Here is a 21,870-nt window from a genome sequence, read left to right on the forward strand (position 1 = left end):
CAGAGATGGAGAAAAGCTGGATCGGGAGAAAGGAACAGTGGGACAAGGACAGGAGGGATCAAGAGAAGGAACAAGGGGATGAGGACATTTGGGATCAGGAGAGGGGACAAGGATGAGACTTTGGGCTGGGGATGAATGGGAACAGGAGGAGAATGGGACAAAAAAAGGGGATGTGGAAAACCAGGAGGTGGAGACAAGTGGCACCAGGAGAGGGGAGCAGGGGACAAGGAAAAGTTGGGAGCAAGAGATGGAGAAAAGCTGGATCAGGAGAAGGGAGCAGAGGAGATGAGGACGAGTCTTGGGGCTTGGGAGCAGGAGAGCAGCGGGGCAGGGAGAAGGGACAATGGGACAATGGGACCAGGGGACAATGGGACCAGGGGACCAGGGAAAGTGGGAGCAGGAGGAACAAACGGGCTCGGGGCCGAGGCTTTGGGATGAGCCAATCCCAGCCCCTCCATCCCCTTCCCCGGCATTCCCAAGGTAAATCCCGAGGGATTCTGCCAGGCCTTGGGGCTCCTCTCCCCTTCGCTGCCCAGGGCTTCCCCAAACTCCAATTCCCAAAATATTCCCCAGGGGATCGATCCCGGGGGAACTGGGAGCCTGAAATGCAGAATTCCAAGCAGGGAATTCATTCCAGCAGCCCGGGATGGGCTCCAGCCCGGCCGGCCGGGAGGGAATGAATTCATCTGGAAAAGGAGTTTGGGGGCGCCTGGAGGGCTTTGGGAACATCGGGAAAGATCCCAAATCCCGCGGGAGCCGCAGATTCCATAGGGCGGCGACCTGCAGGGGGTGAACTCCAACTAAAGCCCTCCCCAAATTCCCAAAATTCCTGCGAAAGCCGGGAGTCCCTGCAGGGGTTAAGTGCACCCGGAGCCGCTCGGTTTTCCAGCCCCGCTGGAGCTGTCGGGAATTTTCACGAATGGGAATTTATGGGAACAGGAGCTCAGCCAGCCCCGCGTCACCACGGCCCAGCCCGGAGGGATCTGGGGAATCTTTTCCCTCTTTTTTTTATTCCTTCGGGATAAGCAGGAGGGATGGGGCTGCTGCTCCAGAAAACATCCCCAGGGACAAACAATTAAAATTCTCACACCCCCCCATTCCCAGCTCCACTTTTTCCTCGATTAAAAACCCACATGGAATTCCCAAACTAATCCCAAATCAGCCCTGGGAAGGAGAATAAAATAAAATAAAATAAAAAATAAAATAAAATATAAAATACAATAATATAAAATAAAATAAAAAATAAGATAAAATTAGATAAAAAAGATAAAATATAAAATATATATTATATATATCATATATATAAAATATAAAATAAAATATACTATAAAATAAAATAAAGTAGCAAAGCTGAAAAGAAGGAATAACAATTTTCCCCTGTTTTTCCCGATTTTCAGCCCATCCATGGAGGCACAGCCTGCCCCGTGCTCCCCCTTCCCTCCCTATCCAAGTCTTTCCCGAAATTCCTGCTTTTCTCCTTAAAAACGCGCCTGTCCTGAGCCGAGAGCAGAGGGAATTTTATTACAGATCTGGGAATTCCAAGTCTTTTTGGGGCCGGGAGAATTGGAGTCTGGAGGTGGGGACCGAACCCTCTGGAGGTGATTTACTGTTCCCCAAAAAACAAAAAAAATCCCGAATTCCCAGCTCCAGGATTAGCGGGGCCGGTGTTTGGGGATTGGGCATTGCTGGGATTCGAGGGGGTTTGGGATCCGAGGGGGTTTGGGATCCCAGGGGGTTTGGGATCCCAGGGGGTTTGGGATCCGCGGGGGTTTGGGATCCGCGGGGGTTTGGGATCAGAGGGGGTTTGGGATCAGAGGGGGTTTGGGATCAGAGGGGGTTTGGGATCCGCGGGGGTTTGGGATCCCAGGGGATTTGGGATCAGAGGGGGTTTGGGATTCGCGGGGATTTGGGATCCGAGGGGGTTTGGGATCAGAGGGGGTTTGGGATCCCAGGGGGTTTGGGATCAGAGGGGGTTTGGGATCAGAGGGGGTTTGGGATCCGAGGGGGTTTGGGATCAGAGGGGATTTGGGATCAGAGGGGGTTTGGGATCCGAGGGGGTTTGGGATCAGAGGGGGTTTGGGATCCCAGGGGATTTGGGATCAGAGGGGGTTTGGGATCCCAGGGGGTTTGGGATCAGAGGGGATTTGGGATCAGAGGGGATTTGGGATCCCAGGGGGTTTGGGATCCCAGGGGGTTTGGGATCCGAGGGGGTTTGGGATCCGCGGGGGTTTGGGATCAGAGGGGATTTGGGATCCGCGGGGGTTTGGGATCAGAGGGGGTTTGGGATCCCAGGGGGTTTGGGATCAGAGGGGATTTGGGATCCGAGGGGGTTTGGGATCCCAGGGGATTTGGGATCAGAGGGGGTTTGGGATCCGAGGGGGTTTGGGATCCCAGGGGATTTGGGATCAGAGGGGGTTTGGGATCAGAGGGGATTTGGGATCCGAGGGGGTTTGGGATTCGCGGGGATTTGGGATCCGCGGGGGTTTGGGATCCGAGGGGGTTTGGGATCCGCGGGGGTTTGGGATCCGAGGGGGTTTGGGATCCGAGGGGGTTTGGGATCCGAGGGGGTTTGGGATCCGCGGTTCCCGTCCAGGGGCGCAGAGCGCGCCGGGGGTGCCGGGTTTGGGCTGAGCGGGGCCGGCGCGGACGCTGCTGCTCGGGAATTCCCATTCCCGGAGCTTTTCCTGGGGGGAGCAGCTCCGCCAAGCGGCGCCGCGCCGGGAAGCGGCTCCCGCATCCCAACCCTGCGGATCTGAGAGGGGTTTTTGTGGGAACGGTGGGAACTTCACCCAGAATTCCTCCCAAAATTTCCTCCTCCAAAAGCCACGGGCGGCTCTTCCCCATCCCAGCCGGCTCCGGGATAAGGACTGGCTGGAGAGAATTCCTTAGGGGGAAAAAAAGGGATTATCCTGTTTTTCCCAGCACCGTTTCCCTCCCAGATTCTTTGGGATTTTTCCAGCCCCTGATTCCTTCCAGAGCTCGGGATTTCTCTGGGAAGATTCCCCAGTCCCAGCCTTTCTTCCCAGGTTTTCCATGGAAAACGAGGAATGAAAGGTTTTGGGAAAGGGATGAACACTGTGGGGTTTTTTATGGAATCATGGAATGGGGTTGGGTGGGAAGGGACCCTCAGGATCCTCCAATTCCAACCCCATTCCATGGGCAGGGACAATTCCTGAGCCCAGGCTGCTCCAGCCTGGCCTTGGGCATTGCAGGGATCAGGGGCAGCCCCAGCTGCTCTGGGAATCCCTTCCCAAAATCCCAGCCCAGTCTCCCTCTCCCAGGGAATTCCCTCCATTCCCAGCTCTCCCAGCCTGGGAATGGATCCATCCCCACCCCGACTCCTCTCTAGGAAGGGATTTTGGGATCCGGGGGCTTCACTGGGAATCTCAGGACTCCAGGAAGGGTCTCCCTTCCCTTTTCCATCCCCAACTTCCATAAAAATCCCTTGGGATGGATTCTGAGTGTCCCAAATCCCAGAATCCCAGAACAGTTTGGGTGGGAAGGGACCTTAATGTCCATCCCATTGCAATCCCACCATCCCAGGCTGCTCCAATCCTTCCTGGGGCACTGCAGGGATGCAGGGGCAGCCCCAGCTGCTCTGGCAATTCCAGCCCAGCCAGGAATTCCTCATTGCCAAGATCCCATCCCTGGCTGCCCTCTGGCACTGGGAGCCATTCCCTGGGTGCTGTCCCTGCAGGCCTTGGCCCCAGTCCCTCTGCAGCTCTCCTGGAGCCCCTTCAGGCCTGGAATGTGCTGGAAGCTCTCCCTGGATCCCTCCCTTCTCCAGGGGAACATTCCCAGCTGTCCCAGCCCTGGAATTTGGGATGAGGCTGCTGAAGGAAGAGAATTCCAGGGCAGATCCCACAACAGCCGGACACGGGTGAGATTTTCCAGAGTGAATTTTAATCAGGAATAACCTCAACCCTTCCCTGGTTCCCTTTGATCAGGAATAAATTCCAGGTGCCCAAATCCCCGGCTCTGAGGAGTTCCTCCCCTTTCCAGCACTTCCCAAGTTCCTGAATCCAGGGAAAATCCAGGATCTCAGTTTCAGGGCACCACCAAAAGCTCAGGATCCATCTCAAAGCGAGGGAGTTTGGGGCTTTTCAGGATGGGAGGATTCTGTGACGTGCAGGAGAGGTGGGAACAGCCAAAGGGTTCATCCCATTTTCCAGAAATCCCAAGGAATCCGTGGGGTTTGATCCCCCCTGGGCTTTGCTCTGCAATCCCAAAATGTCGATTTTGGGGTTAAAACCACGACCTGGTGCTCCAGGGGTTTTCTCCACATTCCCCAAATCCACCCAGAAATTTGGGATGGGCACCAAAAAGCTCTGCAGGATCACCCTGGATTTTCCTGGGAAAAGGAGGGTATGGAAAACCTCAGGAAAATCTAAAAAGGGATTTGGGATTCTAAAATGGGATTTGGGATCCCTAAAGGCGAATTGGGAACCCTAAAAAGGGATTTGGGATCCTCAAAAGGGATTTGGGATCCCTCAACTGTCCCACAAAACCTTTTCCTGCCATTCCCAGGGATGAATCCCACAAAAATCCCCTCTGGGGCTTCCCTGAGTTTCCACAGTTTCCCATTTCTGGGAATCCCAGCCCCAAACTCGGGATGGGAACAGCAGGGTTTGGGATTTTCAGGATGAAAAGGGAGGGGAGGAATAAATAAATGCATAAATAAAATGAAAATTAAACCCAAGCCCCATAAAGTGCATTCGGCATTCCCAGCCTGGATCCCGATGGATTCCAGGAGTTTGGGAGGGATTTGTTCTTGTAAGGGAAACTCTGGGATTTTCCAGGATTTTGGGGAAAAGCAGGGAAAACTGGAAGGGGAAGGAGATTCCCAGCTCAGACAGGCAAGGACAAAGCCCCAGGAATTCCAGGAATTCCAGCTGGGATTCAGGCCTGGAATCCCAACCCCAATCCCTGGAATCCCAACCCCAACCTGGCACTGGGAAAAGAGCTCCAAAGGGGGAAAATCAATCCCAAAATTCCCAAACTTCCAGGCAGAACCCAGTCCTGTTGTATCCCAGGGGATCCCAGGGAGGGGGAAACCAGATCTGGGATCAGGGAACGTCCTGGGATGTGGGAAAGGGGTTGGGATTGGGATGGGATTGGGACTGGGAATGGGATGGGAATGGGATTGGGAATGGGATGGGATTGGGATGGGAATGGGATGGGAATGGGATTGGGAATGGGATTGGGAATGGGATGGGATTAGGACTGGGAGTGGGATTGGGAATGGGAATAGGAATGGGATTAGGACTGGGAATGGGAATGGGACATGGGAACAGGAATGGCAACGGGACTGGAAATGGGACTGGGACATGGATTGGGAATGGGAATGGGATTGGGACTGGGAATGGGATTGGGACAGAGCCAATCCCAGCCTGGCCTCTCCTCATCCCTGGTGTTGATCCAAAGCCTCTGGATGCTCCTGGAAAACCCTGAACATTCCCTAAATGAACGAGGTGCTGAGCCTCCAATTAGCCTGGTCTGGTTCCTTTGGGGAATTCCTTTGGGGAATTGTTAATGGAGGGAATTCCTTTAGGGAATTCATCCAGGGAATTGTTAATTTGGGGTTAATTTTGGGAATTCCCTAAAGGAATGAGCAGGGAATTCATTTGCCCCCAGCAGAGCTCGCAGCTGGCACTGGAGTTATTCCCAAGGGTGGGATCCCATCCACATCCAAGGATTTGGAAATCCAAGGATTTCCCCTCCCAGCCCCCCTGCAGCCAGCAGGGAAAGGGAGCCCGGGTCATTCCAGGCTGGATCGCCCAAAAGGGGATGGATGATCCCTGCAGGGAAAAACGGGATCAAAATGGGAAAAACGGGATCAGAAATGGGATCAGAGGGGTCTGTGCAGGGAAAAATGGGATCAAAGTGGGATTAGAGCTGCTCCAGAGCACGGCATTCCCGGCTGGAATGGTTCCCACTCCACAGTTATCCCATTTCTCTCCCCCCTGACTGGGCCCCACAGAGGAAATCCAGGGAAATCAGGGAATGCCACCTGGGAGAGGCTAAAATTCCACCCGGGCAGTTCCAAGGAAAGCCCAGGGAAAGGAGGAGCTCCCGACAAATCCCGTTTACAGCAGCGCCTGGAATTCCATCGGAACAGGGATTTTGGGGTGGGGAGGTAGAGGAGCAGGAGGAGCCTCCGAGGCCGGGGGTTCTCCCGGGGGTTTTTCCCGGGGGTTTTCCCGGGGGTTTTTCCCGGTTGTTCCCGGTTGTCTCCCGGCCGTGTCAGTTGTAGCAGAGGTAGCGGATGAGGCGCGGCGGGATCTGGAGGCGGCCGATGCCCTGCAGGCCCCGGCGGCCCGCGGCCCTGCGCACCGAGAGCCGGCACAGCTGCGCCAGGCTCAGCGGCGTCCCTGCGGAAACACACACACACACAGAGCGGGGGGGAAACGGGTCAGGAACGGGAGAGAAACGGGTCAGGAACGGGAGAGAAACGGGTCAGGAACGGGAGAGAAACGGGTCAGGAACGGAGAGAAACGGGTCAGGAACGGGAGAGAAACGGGTCAGGAACGGGATAAAAATGGGGTCAGGAACGGGAGAGAAACGGGTCAGGAACGGAGAGAAACGGGTCAGGAACGGGATAAAAATGGGGGAATGGAAACGGGAGAGAAATGGGGGATTGGAAATGGGAATGTGGGGTCGGAAACGGGATAGAAATGGGGTCAGAAATGGGATAAAAATGGGGTGAGAAACGGGAATAGGGGGTCAGAAATGGGATAATGGGGTCAGAAATGGGAATGTGGGGGATTGGAAATGGGAAAATGAGGTCAGAAACAGGATAATAGGGGATTGGAAATGGGGTCAGAAACGGGATAAAAATGGGGTCAGAAACGGGAAAATGGGGTCAGAAACGGGAATAGGGGATCGGAAATGGGAATAGGGGATTGGAAATGGGAATGTGGGGTCAGAAACGAGAATAGGGGATTGGAAATGGGATAAAAATGGGATTAGAAATGGGAATGTGGAATTAGAAACGGGATAATGGGGTCAGAAATGGGAATGTGGGGTCAGAATCGGGAATGTGGGGTCGGAAATGGGAATGTGGGGTCAGAAACGGGATAAAAATGGGATTGGAAATGGGAATGTGGGGTCAGAAATGGGAATAGAGGATCGGAAATTGGATCAGAAATGGGAATAGGGGATTGGAAATGGGAATAGGGGATTGAAAATGGGGTTAGAAATGGGAATAGGGGATTGGAAATTGGGTCAGAAATGGGAATGTGGGATCAGAAATGGGATCAGAAATGGGAATATGGGATCAGAAACAGGAAAAACGGGATCAGAAATGGGATAAAAATGGGATGAGAAAGGGGATTTGATGGCCCAGTTCCCAGGACAAAGGGGATTTGATGGCCAATTCCCAATAAAAGGGGGATTTGGTGGCCCAGTTCCCAATAACAGGGGATTTGATTCCCAATTCCCAATAAAAGGGGATTTGATTCCCAATTCCCAATAAAAAGGGGGTTTGATTCCCAATTCCCAATAAAAGGGGGTTTGATGGCCCAATTCCATGACAAAGAGGATTTCATGACCCAGTTCCCAATAAAGGGGATTTGATGGCTGAATTCCCAATAAAAGGGGGTCTGATGGCCCAATTCCCAATAAAAGGGGGTTTGATGCCCCAGTTCCCAATAAAAGGGGGGTTTGATTCCCAATTCCCAATAAAAGGGGGATTTGATGCCCGAATTCCCAATAAAAGGGGGTTTGATTCCCAATTCCCAGGACAAAGAGGATTTGATTCCCAATTCCCAATAAAGGGGATTTGATGCCCGAATTCCCAATAAAGGGGGTTTGATTCCCAATTCCCAATAAAAGGGGGTTTGATTCCCAATTCCCAATAAAAGGAGGTTTGATGCCTGAATTCCCAATAAAAGGGGGTTTGATTCCCAGTTCCCAATAAAAGGGGGTTTGATGCCCAAATTCCCAATAAAAGGGGGGTTTGATTCCCAATTCCCAATAAAAGGGGGTTTGATGCCCGAATTCCCAATAAAGGGGGTTTGATGCCCGAATTCCCAATAAAAGGGGGGTTTGATTCCCAATTCCCAGTAAAAGGGGGTTTGATGCCCGAATTCCCAATAAAGGGGGTTTGATGCCCGAATTCCCAATAAAGGGGGTTTGATTCCCAGTTCCCAGTAAAAGGGGGTTTGATTCCCAAATTCCCAATAAAAGGGGGTTTGATTCCCAATTCCCAATAAAGGGGGTTTGATGCCCGAATTCCCAATAAAAGAGGGATTTGATGCCCGAATTCCCAATAAAGGGGGGGTTTGATTCCCAATTCCCAATAAAGGGGGTTTGATCCCCAGTTCCCAGTTGCCGTGTGGCGCCCCCGCTCACTCTCGTAGAACTCGAAGCACTTGGCCGTGGGGCTGCTGCTCCAGGTGTAGTCCGAGGGTTTCTTGCCCCGGTTGTCCCGGGCGTAGATGTTGCCCCCAAACTCCACCAGCAGCTGCACCAGGTCCACGTTCCTGACCTTGGCCGCGTGGTGCAGCGCCGTCTCGTGCAGCTTGGCCGCGTTCACGTTGGCGCCTGGGGAACCCCGGGGAAAGGGGATGAATCCAGCAGGGAGAGGAAATCCGGGTGGGAAAAGGGATGAATGCAGCAGGGAAAGGAAATCCGGGTGGGAAAAGGGATGAATCCAGCAGGGAAAGGACAGCGAGGTGGGAAAAGGGATGAATGCAGCAGGGAAAGGAAAGCGAGGTGGGAAAAGGGGTGAATGCAGCAGGGAGAGGAAATCCGGGTGGGAAAAGGGATGAATGCAGCAGGGAAAGGAAAGCGAGGTGGGAAAAGGGGTGAATGCAGCAGGGAGAGGAAATCCGGGTGGGAAAAGGGATGAATGCAGCAGGGAAAGGAAAGCGAGGTGGGAAAAGGGATGAATCCAGCAGGGAAAGGAAAGGCAGGCAGGAAAAGGGGATTTAGCCTGGGGAAAGGAGATTTGGCCAGGGAAAAGGGAATAAATCCAGCAGGGAAAGGAAAGGCAGGTGGGAAAAGGGATGAATGCAGCAGGGAAAGGAAATCCGGGTGGGAAAAGGGGTAAATGCAGCAGGGAAAGGAAAGGCAGGTGGGAAAAGGGGATTTAGCCAGGGAAAAGGGAATCTGGGCAGGGAAAAGGGGATCCAGACAGGGAAAAAGGGAATTTATCCAGGGAAAAGGGAATTTATCCAGGGAAAAGGGAATTTGGCCAGGGAAAAGCGAATTAATCCAGGGAAAAGGGAATAAATCCAGCCAGGGAAAGGAAAGGCAGGCGGGAAAAGGGGATTTGGCCAGGGAAAAGGGAATTTATCCAGGGAAAAGGGAATACATCCAGCAGGGAAAGGAAAGCCAGGTGGGAAAAGGGTGATTAGAGAGGGAAAAGGGGATAAATCCAGCCAAGGAAAGGAAAGGCAGGCAGGGAAAAGGGGAAAAATGCAGCCAGGGAAAGGAAAGGCAAGTGGGAAAAGGGGATTTATCTGGGGAAAAGGGAATTTAGCCAGAGACAAGAGGATTCAGGCAGGGAAAAGGGGATCTGGCCAGGGAGAAGGGAATTTGACCAGGGAAAAGGAAATCCAGGCAGGAAAATGGAAATCCAGGCAGGAAAAGGAGATTTATCCAGGGAAGAGGGGATTTATCCAGGGAAGAGGGGATTTAGCCAGGGAAGAGGGGATTTAGCCAGGGAAGAGGGGATCCAGGCTGAGAAAAGAGGATCTGGCCAGGGAAAAGGGAATTTATCTGGGGAAAAGGAAATTTATGCAGAGAAAAGGGATCAGCAATGGGACCAGGAATGGGATCAGAGGGGTCTGTGCAGGGAAAAACAGGATCAGCAATGGGATCAGGAATGGGACCAGGAATGGGACCAGGAATGGGACCAGGAATGGGACCAGAGGGGTGTGTGCAGGGAAAAACAGGATCAGGAATGGGGTCAGCAGTGGGGTTAGCAATGGGACCAGAAATGGGATCAGGAACGGGATCAGGAACGGGACCAGAAATGGGATCAGGGATGGGATCAGCAGTGGGATCAGAAGTGGGATCAGCAGTGGGATCAGCAGTGGGATCAGGAACGGGATCAGCAATGGGGTCAGCAATGGGGTCAGCAATGGGGTCAGGAACAGGATCAGCAGTGGGGTCAGGAACAGGATCAGCAGTGGGATCAGGAACAGGATCAGCATTGGGATCAGCAGTGAGATCAGCAATGGGATCAGCAGTGGGGTCAGCAGTGGGGTCAGGAACAGGATCAGCAGTGGGATCAGCAGTGGGGTCAGGAACAGGATCAGCAGTGGGATCAGGAACAGGATCAGCATTGGGATCAGCAGTGGGGTCAGCAGTGGGGTCAGCAGTGGGGTCAGCAGTGGGGTCAGGAACGGGATCAGGAACAGGATCAGCAGTGGGATCAGGAACAGGATCAGGAACAGGATCAGGAACAGGATCAGCAGTGGGGTCAGCAGTGGGATCAGCAGTGGGATCAGCAGTGGGATCAGCAGTGGGGTCAGCAACGGGGTCAGCAGTGGGGTCAGCAGTGGGGTCAGCAGTGGGGTCAGCAGTGGGGTCAGCAGTGGGGTCAGGAACGGGATCAGGAAGGGGATCAGGAAGGGGATCAGGAACGGGATCAGGAAGGGGATCAGGAAGGGGATCAGGAAGGGGATCAGGAAGGGGATCAGGAACGGGATCAGGAAGGGGATCAGGAACGGGATCAGGAAGGGGGTCAGGAAGGGGGTCAGGAAGGGGGTCAGGAAGGGGATCAGGAAGGGGATCAGGAACGGGGTCAGGAAGGGGGTCAGGAAGGGGATCAGGAAGGGGATCAGGAAGGGGATCAGGAAGGGGATCAGGAAGGGGATCAGGAACGGGGTCAGGAAGGGGATCAGGAAGGGGATCAGGAGGGGGTCAGGAAGGGGATCAGGAAGGGGATCAGGAAGGGGGTCAGGAAGGGGGTCAGGAAGGGGGTCAGGAGGGGATCAGGAAGGGGATCAGGAGGGGATCAGGAAGGGGGTCAGGAGGGGATCAGGAAGGGGATCAGGAACGGGATCAGGAAGGGGATCAGGAAGGGGATCAGGAGGGGGTCAGGAAGGGGATCAGGAAGGGGATCAGGAAGGGGGTCAGGAAGGGGGTCAGGAAGGGGATCAGGAAGGGGGTCAGGAAGGGGATCAGGAACGGGATCAGGAAGGGGATCAGGAAGGGGATCAGGAAGGGGATCAGGAAGGGGGTCAGGAAGGGGGTCAGCCATCGGCCGTGCGCAGCAGCCGCTCGGGGCCGTTCCCGGGGCCGTGCCGCTGCCGCGGGGCCGCACCTGCCTGCAGCAGGAGCTTGGCGCAGTCCAGGTGCTCGCGGGCGCAGGCCACGTGCAGGGGGGTGCCGAAGTGGCAGTCGTGCGCCTCCAGGTTGGCCCCGACCTCGATCAGGAGCTGCACGCACTCCGGGCTGCCTGGGACCGGGACACACGGAACACCCAGTGAAAAACGGGAATTCCCAGGGAAAAACGGGAATTCCCAGGGAAAACTGGGGATCCCCAAAGAAAAATGGGAATTCCCACGGGAAAACGGGAATTCCCAAGGAAAACTGGGAAATCCCAATGAAAACTGAAAAATCCCAAGGAAAACTGGGAAATCCCAATGAAAACTGGGAATTCCCAATGAAAACCAGGAATTCCCAAGGAAAAATGGGAATTCCCAGGGAAAACTGGGAAATCCCAAGGAAAACTGGGAATTCCCACTGAAAACTGGGAAATCCCAAGGAAAACCAGGAATTCCCAATGAAAACTGGGAAATCCCAAGGAAAACTGGGAAATCCTGCTGAAAACCAGGAAAATCCCACTGAAAACTGGGAATTCCTGATGAAAACTGGGAACTCCCAATGAAAACCAGGGAAATCCTGCTGAAAACTAGGGAAATCCCGATGAAGATCAGGAATTCACGCTGAAAACAGGGAAATCCTGCTGAAAACTGGGAATTCTCACTGAAAACTGGGAAATCCTGCTGAAAACCAGGAATTCCCAATGAAAACTGGGAAATCCTACTGAAAACTAGGAATTCCTGCTGAAAACTGGGAATTCCTGCTGAAAACTGGGAATTCTCAATATGCTGGGATGGAATTCCCACTGAAAACCGGGAATTCCCAATGAAAACCAGGGAAATCCCGGTGAAAATCAGGAATTCCTGCTGAAAACTGGAAATTCCTGCTGAAAATTGGAAATTCCTGCTGAAAACTGGGAAATCCTGACGAAAACTGGGAATTCCTGCTGAAAACTGGGAATTCCTGCTGAAAACTGGGAAATCCTGCTGAAAACTGGGAAGTCCTACTGAAAACTGTGAAGTCCCAACCCGCCAGGATGGAATTCTCGCTGAAAACCAGGAAAATCCCACTAAAATCCAGGAATTCCTGCTGAAAACCAGGAAAATCCCCCTGAAATCTGAGAATTCCCAATGAAAACTGGGAATCCCTGCTGAAAACCAGGAATTCCCACTACAGCAGGATGGAATTCCCAGTGAAAAACAGGAATTCCTGCTCTGCTGGGAAAAACGGGATCAGCAGTGGGATCAGCAATGGGATCAGACTGGGATCAGACTGGGATCAGACTGGGATCAGACTGGGATCAGACTGGGATCCCTGCAGGTCCCTCTCCCTTCCCACCTGCCGACCTCCACAGGGCAGCACAGCCTGGCCAGGGTGTGGCCACACGGTGCCTGCAGCCCATTCCAGGCTGCAAACGCCCACGGAATGAGCCTGGAATGAGCCTGGAATTACTCCTGGAATGGCCCTAGAATTGCTCTGGAATGACCCCGAAATTCCCCTGGAATTGCCCTTGAATGACCCTGGGATTTCCCTGTTATGACCCTGGAATGACCTTGGAATGACCCAGGAATTGACCTGGAATGGCCCAGGAATTGCCTTGGAATGATCCTGGAACAACCCTGGAACAACCCTTGAAGTGCCCTGGAAGTGCCCTGGAATGACCCAGGAATGGCCCTGGAATGACCCAGGAATTCCCTTGGAACGAGCCTGGAATGGTCCTAGAATGATCCTGGAATTAACAACCCTGCGATTGCCCTTGAATTACCCTGGAACGACTCCCAGGAATGGCCCCAGGATGGGCCTGGAACTGCCCTGGAACGACCCTGGAACTGCCCTGGAACGACCCTGGAAGTGCCCGGGAACGACCCTGGAAGTGCCCAGGAACTGCCCTGGAATGACCCAGGAATTCCCTTGGAATGAGCCTGGAATGGTCCTAGAATGACCCTGGAATTAATGACCCTGTGATTGCCCTTGAATTACCCTGGAACGACCCTGGAACTGCCCTGGAACAACCCTTGAAGTGCCCTGGAACTGCCCTGGAATGACCCAGGAATGGCCCTGGAATGACCCAGGAATTCCTTTGGAATGAGCCTGGAATGGTCCTAGAATGACCCTGGAATTAACAACCCTGTGATTGCCCTTGAATTACCCTGGAATGACTCCGGAATGGCCCCGGGATGGGCCTGGAAGTGCCCTGGAACGACCCTGGAACTGCCCTGGAAGTGCCCTGGAATAACCCTGGAATTGCCCTGGAATTGCCCTGGAACGACCCTGGAAGTGCCCTGGAATAACCCTGGAAGTGCCCTGGAACTGCCCTGGAATGACCCAGGAATTCCCTTGGAATGAGCCTGGAATGGTCCTAGAATGACCCTGGAATTAACGACCCTGTGATTGCCCTGGAATTACCCTGGAATGACTCCCAGGAATGGCCCCGGGATGGGCCTGGAACTGCCCTGGAATGACCCTGGAACTGCCCTGGAAGTGCCCTGGAATAACCCTGGAATGACCCTGGAATTGCCCTGGAACGACCCTGGAAGTGCCCTGGAACGACCCTGGAAGTGCCCTGGAATGATCCTGGAATTGCCCTGGAATTGCCCTGGAACGACCCTGGAACTGCCCTGGAAGTGCCCTGGAATGATCCTGGAATTGCCCTGGAATTGCCCTGGAACGACCCTGGAAGTGCCCTGGAACGACCCTGGAAGTGCCCGGGAACGACCCTGGAAGTGCCCTGGAATTTCCCTTGAATGACCCAGGAATTGCCCTGGAATGACCCAGGAATTCCCTTGGACTGAGCCTGGAATGGTCATAGAATGACCCTGGAATTAATGACCCTGTGATTGCCCTTGAATTACCCTGGAATGACTCCCAGGAATGGCCCCAGGATGGGCTTGGAAGTGCCCTGGAATGACCCAGGAACTCCTTTGGAATGAGCCTGGAATGGTCCTAGAATGACCCTGGAATTAATGACCCTGTGATTGCCCTGGAATTACCCTGGAATGACTCCCAGGAATGGCCCCGGAATTGCCCTGGAATGACCCTGGAAGTGCCCTGGAATGACCCTGGAAGTGCCCTGGAATGACCCTGGAACTGCCCTGGAACGACCCTGGAATTGCCCTGGAACGACCCTGGAAGTGCCCTGGAACGACCCTGGAAGTGCCCTGGAATTTCCCTTGAATGACCCAGGAATTGCCCTGGAATGACCCAGGAATTCCCTTGGACTGAGCCTGGAATGGTCCTAGAATGACCCTGGAATTAATGACCCTGTGATTGCCCTGGAATTACCCTGGAATGACTCCCAGGAATGGCCCCGGAATTGCCCTGGAACGACCCTGGAACTGCCCTGGAATTCCCCTGGGATTCCCCCGGGATTCCCCTGGAATGCCCGCCCGGAAGGCGTGGGGAGTTACCGTTCATGCAGGCCTCGTGCAGGGGCGAGGCCGTGTACAGGGGCGGGTTGACCTTGGCCCCGTGCGACAGCAGCACCCGCACGCACTCGATGCTGCCCGAGGCGCAGGCGTCGCACAGCGGCGTGCTGCCGTCGATGTTCCGCGCGTCCACCTGCCCGACACACGGACACCGCCGGGAACGCGTCACCAACAGGGAAGGCAGCGGGAAAAGCAGGTTGAGAGTAGGGAAAAGTGGGGGAAAAGCAGGGGGAAAGCGGGTTGAAAGTCGGGAAAAGTGGGGGAAAAGAAGGTTAAAAGTAGGGAAAAGCAGGGGGAAAGCAGGGGGAAAGTAGGGAAAAGTGGGGGAAAAGCAGGTTAAAACAGGTAAAAAGTAGGGAAAAGTAGGTTTAAAATAGGGAAAAGCAGGTTAAAAGTAGGGAAAAGTAGGGAAAAAGGAGGTTAAAAGTAGGGAAAATAGGGAAAAAAGGGGGTTAAAAGTAGGGAAAAGTGGAGGGAAAGCAGGTTAAAAGTAGGGAAAAGCAGGTTAAAAGTAGGGAAAAGTGGGGGAAAAGCAGGGAAAAGCAGGTTTAAAGTAGGGAAAAGTAGGGGAAAAGTATGGGGAAAAGTAGGTTAATACAGGTTGAAAGTAGGGAAAAGTAAGGGAAAAGCAGGGAAAAGTAGGGGAAAACAGATAAAAAGTAGGGAAAAGTAGGGGAAAAGTAGGTTAAAAGTAGGGAAAAGTAGGGAAAAAGGAGGTTAAAAGTAGGGAAAAGTAGGGGAAAAGCAGGTTAAAAGGAGGTTAAAAGCAGGGAAAAGCAAGTTAAAAGAAGGAAAAAGCAAGTTAAAACCAGGAAAAAACAGGGAAAAGGAGGTTAAAGGTAAGGAAAAGCAGGTTAAAATCAGGGAAAAGGAGGTTAATATTAATGAAAGCAGGGAAAAACAGGTTAAAAGTAGGGGGAAAGCAGGTTAAAAGGAGGGGAAAAGTGGTGAAAAACAGGTTAAAAACAGGTTAAAAGCAGGGAAAAAGTGGGGGGAAAGGTTAAAAGTAGGGAAAAGCAGGTTAAAAGCAGGGAAAAGCAGATTAGAAGTAGGGGAAAGCAGGGGAAAAGCAGGGGAAAGCAAGTTAAAAGCAGTTTAAAGGCAGGGAAAAGCAGTAAAGCAGGTTAAAAGTACATTAAAAGGAGGGGAAAGCAAGTTAAAAGCAGGAAAAAGCAGGGAAAAACAAGTTAAAAGCAGGGAAAAGCAGGGCTGTGCCCTCCTGGCAGGGACTTGTGCAGAGCCACCAGGGCCCCTGAGCCTCCTTTGCTCCAGGCTCAGCCCCTGCCCAGCTCCCTCAGCCCCTCCTGGTTCTCCAGACCCTGCCCAGCTCCCTCAGCCCCTCCTGGTTCTCCAGACCCTTCCCAGCTCCCTCAGCCCTCCTGGTTCTCCAGACCCTTCCCAGCTCCCTCAGCCCCTCCTGGCTCTCCAGACCCTTCCCAGCTCCCTCAGCCCCTCCTGGCTCTCCAGACCCTTCCCAGCTCCCTCAGCCCCTCCTGGCTCTCCAGACCCTGCCCAGCTCCCTCAGCCCCTCCTGGCTCTCCAGACCCTGCCCAGCTCCCTCAGCCCCTCCTGGTTCTCTCCAGACCCTTCCCAGCTCCCTCAGCCCTCCTGGTTCTCCAGACCCTTCCCAGCTCCCTCAGCCCCTCCTGGCTCTCCAGACCCTTCCCAGCTCCCTCAGCCTCCCCAGCCCCTCCCCAGCTCCCTGGGGCCGCTCCCAGCCCCTCTCCAGCCCCTTCCCAGCTCCCTCAGCCCCTCCTGGTTCTCCAGACCCTGCCCAGCTCCCTCAGCCTCCCCAGCTCCGTCCCCAGCTCCCTGGGGCCGCTCCCAGCCCCTTCCCAGCTCCCTCAGCCTCCCCAGCCCCTCCCCAGCTCCCCGGGGCCGTTCCCAGGCCGCCGCCGGGCGCGTTCCCAGCGGGAAGGGAGCGGGTCGCACCTGGGCGCCCGCGTCCAGCAGCAGTTTGACGCACTGGGCCTGGCCCCGCAGGCTGGCCTCGTGCAGCGGCGTGATGGAGTCGTAGGTGACGGCGTTGACGCAGGCCCCGCTCTCGATCAGCTGCTGCAGCCGCCCGATCTCCCCGCGGCGCGCGGCCTCGTGCACCGGCGTGCGGTCCGCCCAGAAACCTGGGGAACGGAGGGAGGGAGGGATGATGGCGGGACAGACGGACAGCGAGAGTGTCGCAGACACGTTTCATGAAATAATCCTCCCCTTAGGATTGTTCCTCCTGAGAAGCTGAGAGGCCTCAGGAGCAAAATGTAACCAATGGTTATCTGCTGCTGTGGAATGCAACAGGTGCATCTGGGATTGGGCTCATGGGGTTGTTTCTAATTAATGGCCAATCACGGCCCGGCTGTTTCAGACTCGCTGGTCAGTCACAGGATTTTGTTATCATTCCATTCTTTTTCCTTCTGATGAAATCCTTTCTTCTATTCTTTTAGTATAGTTTTAATATATATCATAAAATAATAAATCAGCCTTCTGAAACATGGAGTCAGATCCTCGCCTCTTCCCTCATCCTTGGACCCCTGTGCACACCAGCACAAGGGAGATCTCTGAGGCCAGGGCTTGGAATTTGGGGTTTATTGCACAGGGCCTGGGTGCAGGGGCCTTTTGGGATTTGGGGTTTATTGCAAAGGGCCTGGGTGCAGGGGCCTGCTGGGATTTGGGGTTTATTGCACAGGGCCTGGGTGCAGGGGCCTTTTGGGATTTGGGGTTTATTGCACAGGGCCTGGGTGCAGGGGCCTGCTGGGATTTGGGGTTTATTGCACAGGGCCTGGGTGCAGGGGCCTGCTGGGATTTGGGGTTTATTGCACAGGGCCTGGGTGCAGGGGCCTTTTGGGATTTGGGGTTTATTGCACAGGGCCTGGGTGCAGGGGCCTTTTGGGATTTGGGGTTTATTGCACAGGGCCTGGGTGCAGGGGCCTTTTGGGATTTGGGGTTTATTGCACAGGGCCTGGGTGCAGGGCCCTGCTGGGAGCTGCCAGCCACAGCTCAGAGCAGGCCCGAGAGAAGAGAGGGGCAGAGAGGATGAGAGGGTGAGAGAATAAGGGAGTAAAAAAGGTAAGAGAGTAAAAGGGTAAGAGAGCGAGGTTCCCGTTCCAATACCATAAATCTTCTTCTGTGTTGAATATTCTGATTCTCCCTGACCAATCCAGTACAATACACAATTCCTATAGCATTTCCATACAGCCTATAAGAATCATTACATTCCCATCCTGTGTTACATTTTAAACCCTACAAACTCCTCTTTGGGCCCCCTCTGCCAAGCTGGCAGGGTCTGCTCTGCCCCTTGGGCCTGTCTGCAAGCAGAGGGTGTTGTTCCATCAAAAGGGGATCACCTTCAGCCGGCCATGCCATTGTTTTCCAGTTGTTCAGTAACTGAGGGATCTCAAAGCTTGCCTTCACTTCAATCTCACTCATAGTTTCTACCTTCTCAAAACCTCTTGCCAGACAATCATATTTATAAGGCTTTCCTGTTTCATCTTCCCCAACAGAGTTTTTAGGGAATTTCTTTTTTTTTTGGGGGGGGGGGGGGAATTTTAAAATTCTATTTTTGGTCATTTCTGCTCTGCAGCGACTTTCAGTTTGTAACATCAAAATCCACCCCGGCCTTGGTCTCTGCAGGGATGGCAAAATCCATGTTCTTCTGCTGGAAATTAACAGTCTGGGAAAAAATATCCATTTGGGAGAAAATACCAATTCAGAAAAAAATACCAATTTGGGAGAATATACCAATTTGGGAGAATATACCAATTTGGGAGAATATTATGAATTTGCGAGAAAATATCCATTTGGGAGAAAATAGCAATTTTGGAGAAAATACCAATCTGGGAGAAAATATTCATTTGGGAGAATATATCAATCTGGGAGAAAATACCAGTTTTGGAGAAAATACCAATTTGGGAGAAAATATCCACTTGGGAAAAATACCCATTTGGGAGAAAATTACCAGTTTGGGAGAAAATAGCAATTTGGGAGAAAATATCAATTTTTCCCCTGCAGGAAGATGAAATTCCCTAAATCCATTCTGGTCAGCACAATGATGGAGCTGGAAAATCCATGGCAATAATTCCATTAAAACTGCAATTGCTCCATCCTGCCAAGGCAGAATCGCAGGATTTTTCATATATGGATTTTTCATGTATGTTTTTCTCCTGAGAATACCAATTTGGGAGAAAATATCCATGGAGATGTGGATTCCTGGAGGAGCAGGGAAAAAGATCTGGGATCAAGGAAAAACTCAGCCCAGCTCAGAAAGCCCTTCCCAAACTCTGGATTCCTGCAGGAACATGGAAAAAGAGCTGGGATCAAGGAAAAACTCAGTGCAACTAAAAAATCCCTCTGGATTCCTGGAGGAACATGGGCTGGATGGAAGGAGAAAGAGCTGGAATCAAGGAAAAACTCAGCCCAGCTCAAAAATCCCTTCCCAACTCTGGATTCCTGGAGGAACATGGAAAAAGAGCTGGGATGAATGAAAAATGCAGCTTAAAAATCCCTTCCCAAGATCTGGATTCCTGCAGGAACAAGGAGAGTTGAGATCAAGAAAAAACTCAGCCTAACTCAAAAATCCCCTCCCAAACTCTGGATTCCTGGAGGAGCATGGAAAAAGAGCTGGGATCAAGGAGAAACTCAGCCCAACTCAAAAAATCCCTTCCCAATCTCTGGATTCCTGCAAGAACATGGAAAAAGAGCTGGGTCAAGGGAAAACTCAGCCCAGAAAAACTCAGCCTAACTCAAAAATCCCTTCCCAATCTCTGGATTGCTGCAGGAGCATGGAAAAAGAGCTGGGATCAAGGAGAAACTCAGCCCAGAAAAACTCAGCCTAACTCAAAAATCCCTTCCCAATCTCTGGATTGCTGCAGGAACATGGAAAAAGAGCTGGGATCAAGGGAAAACTCAGCCCAGAAAAACTCAGCCTAACTCAAAAATCCCTTCCCAAACTCTGGATTCCTGGAGGAGCATGGAAAAAGAGCTGGGATCAAGGAGAAACTCAGCCCAGAAAAACTCAGCCTAACTCAAAAATCCCTTCCCAATCTCTGGATTCCTGGAGGAGCATGGAAGAAGAGCTGGGATCAAGGGAAAACTCAGCCCACCTCAAAAATCCCGTCCCAAAAGTCTGTGGGGCTTGCAAAAAGCAGTTCCCACCTCCAAGACCTTTTGTCAGCGCCCAGCACGGGGCAATTCTGGTGCCACCCTGAGGGGACAGTGTCACCTCCTCTCAGGTGGGCTTTGCTTTGGAGGTGGCCCTGAGTAAAAACAGCTCCAAGTGTTAATACAGCCTCTCCATTAAAACAAAAAAAAACAAAAACAAAAAAAAAAAGGAATAAAAGAATTCCGAGTCCCAACATTTTCACAGGGATTTTCCCCCTTGGTTTGGGAGATCCTCATTCCTTTGCCAGTATCCCTGGGTGGTTTTTCCTTGCCCGGAGCTCCTGGTGGTTTTTATGTCAGGAGGAGCAAATCCAGATGAGGATGGAGAGCTGCAGAGGGACTGGGGCCAAGGCCTGCAGGGACAGCACCCAGGGAATGGCTCCCAGTGCCAGAGGGCAGCCAGGGATGGGATCTTGGCAATGAGGAATTCCTGGCTGGGCTGGGATTGCCAGAGCAGCTGGGGCTGCCCCTGCATCCCTGCAATGTCCAAGGAAGGATTGGAGCAGCCTGGGATGGTGGGGTTGGAATGGGATGGACATTAAGGTCCCTTCTCACCCAAACTGCTCTGGGATTCTGGGATTTGGGACACTCAGAATCCATCCCGAGGGATTTTTATGGGAATTGGGGATGGAATAGGGAAGGGAGACCCTTCCTAGAGTCCTGAGATTCCCAGTGAAGCCCCCGGATCCCAAAATCCCTTCCTAGAGAGGAGTCGGGGTGGGGATGGATCCAATCCCAGGCTGGGAGAGCTGGGAATGGAAGGAATTCCCTGGAGAGGGAGACTGGGCTGGGATTTTGGGAAGGGATTCCCAGAGCAGCTGGGGCTGCCCCTGATCCCTGCAATGTCCAAGGTTGGACACTGGGGCTGGAGCAGCCTGGGACAGGGGGAGGTGTCCCTGCCCTGGGAACTGGGACACGAGCCCCGGGGGTGACCCGGGAGCAGCCGCTGGGATCTGGGCACCGCGGCTCCAAGGTGGGAACATCCCGATCCCACAGCCCCACAGCACCGCACGCGGGGATTTAGCGAGGAACAAGGATCGTTCCCCGGGGATCAGGGAGGTGTAACAGGGATCGTTCCCCGGGAATTTAGGGAGGTGTAACAAGGATCATACCCCGGGAATTTAGGGAGGTGTAACAGGGATCGTTCCCCGGGAATTTAGGGAGGTGTAACAGGGATGGTTCCCCGGGAATGAGGGAGGAGCAAGGATCGTTGCCGTGTCCTGACGCTGTCCCGAGCATCCTCTTATCCCTTTCCTTGCGAGAGGCCACTCGGTCCCCAAACCGCCCTGCAACCCCCAGAACCCATCCTGTAACCCCCAAACCCCTCTTTAACACCCAAAATCACACCCTAAACCCCACAACCGTCCTGCAGCCCCCAAACCCGTCCTGCAATCCCCAAACCCCATCCTCAAAGCCGCAGAGCACTCTTTAGCACCCCAAATCCCACTTTAACCACCAAACCCACCCTGCGAGCCCCAAAGCCCCATCCCGCAACCCCCCAGCCCCGCCGCTCCGCGCAGCTCCCGTCTGTTCCCGGCGCGGCCCCGCTCCCAGGCGCTCCCCGAGGTGTGCCCAGCCCGGCCCGGTGCCCACGCACCGATGTCGCCCCGCAAGGAGCCGCTGCCGCCGGGGCTCTCCATGGCCCGGCCCCGCAGAGCCGCCGCTGCGGCCTCGTCCCGAGCCGGGGCCTGCCGGGGCTGGCAGGGCCCGCCGCAGAGCACGCCGGGAGTTGTAGTGCGGGGACGGGCCGCAGTGGGGGCACTGGGATGGGAATGGGAGGACTGGGGGCACTGGGATGGGGAAACGGGGGCACTGGGATGGGGAAACGGGGGGACTGGGGGCACTGGGATGGGGAAACGGGGGGACTGGGATGGGGGAACGGGGGGACTGGGGGGACTGGGATGGGGAAACGGGGGGACTGGGATGGGGAACGGGGGGCCTGGGATGGGGAAACGGAGGGACTGGGATGGGAAACGGACGGACTGGGATGGGGAAACAGGGTACTGGGATGGGAACGGGG

At 53.8% G+C, this 21,870-nt stretch overlaps 1 protein-coding gene across 1 annotated transcript; it reads right to left on the minus strand.

Moving 5' to 3' along the window:
* Positions 1-1,496: 1,496 nt before the first annotated feature.
* Positions 1,497-21,541, minus strand: ASB13 (ankyrin repeat and SOCS box containing 13). Its single transcript, XM_066551081.1, has 6 exons — positions 21,448-21,541; positions 16,635-16,822; positions 14,685-14,835; positions 11,276-11,410; positions 8,353-8,544; positions 1,497-6,371 (listed from the first exon to the last, which is right to left on the minus strand). Exons 1-6 carry the CDS (start codon positions 21,488-21,490, stop codon positions 6,244-6,246), a joined length of 837 nt encoding a protein of 278 aa, XP_066407178.1. The 5' UTR covers positions 21,491-21,541; the 3' UTR covers positions 1,497-6,243.
* Between the last annotated feature and the right edge of the window lie 329 nt (positions 21,542-21,870).

The sequence above is a fragment of the Molothrus aeneus genome, chromosome 5 (assembly GCF_037042795.1).
Source record: "Molothrus aeneus isolate 106 chromosome 5, BPBGC_Maene_1.0, whole genome shotgun sequence".
NCBI classification, from domain to species: Eukaryota; Metazoa; Chordata; class Aves; order Passeriformes; family Icteridae; genus Molothrus; species Molothrus aeneus.

Excerpts from the sequence above, each read along its gene's own strand:
- ASB13 (XM_066551081.1), bottom strand. The coding sequence starts at position 21,490 with ATGGAGAGCCCCGGCGGCAGCGGCTCCTTGCGGGGCGACATCG. Across the intron at positions 16,823-21,447 it reads CTCCTTGCGGGGCGACATCG|GTTTCTGGGCGGACCGCACG; the intron begins GTGCGTGGGCAC and ends TCCGTTCCCCAG. Across the intron at positions 14,836-16,634 it reads TGCTGGACGCGGGCGCCCAG|GTGGACGCGCGGAACATCGA; the intron begins GTGCGACCCGCT and ends TGTGTCGGGCAG.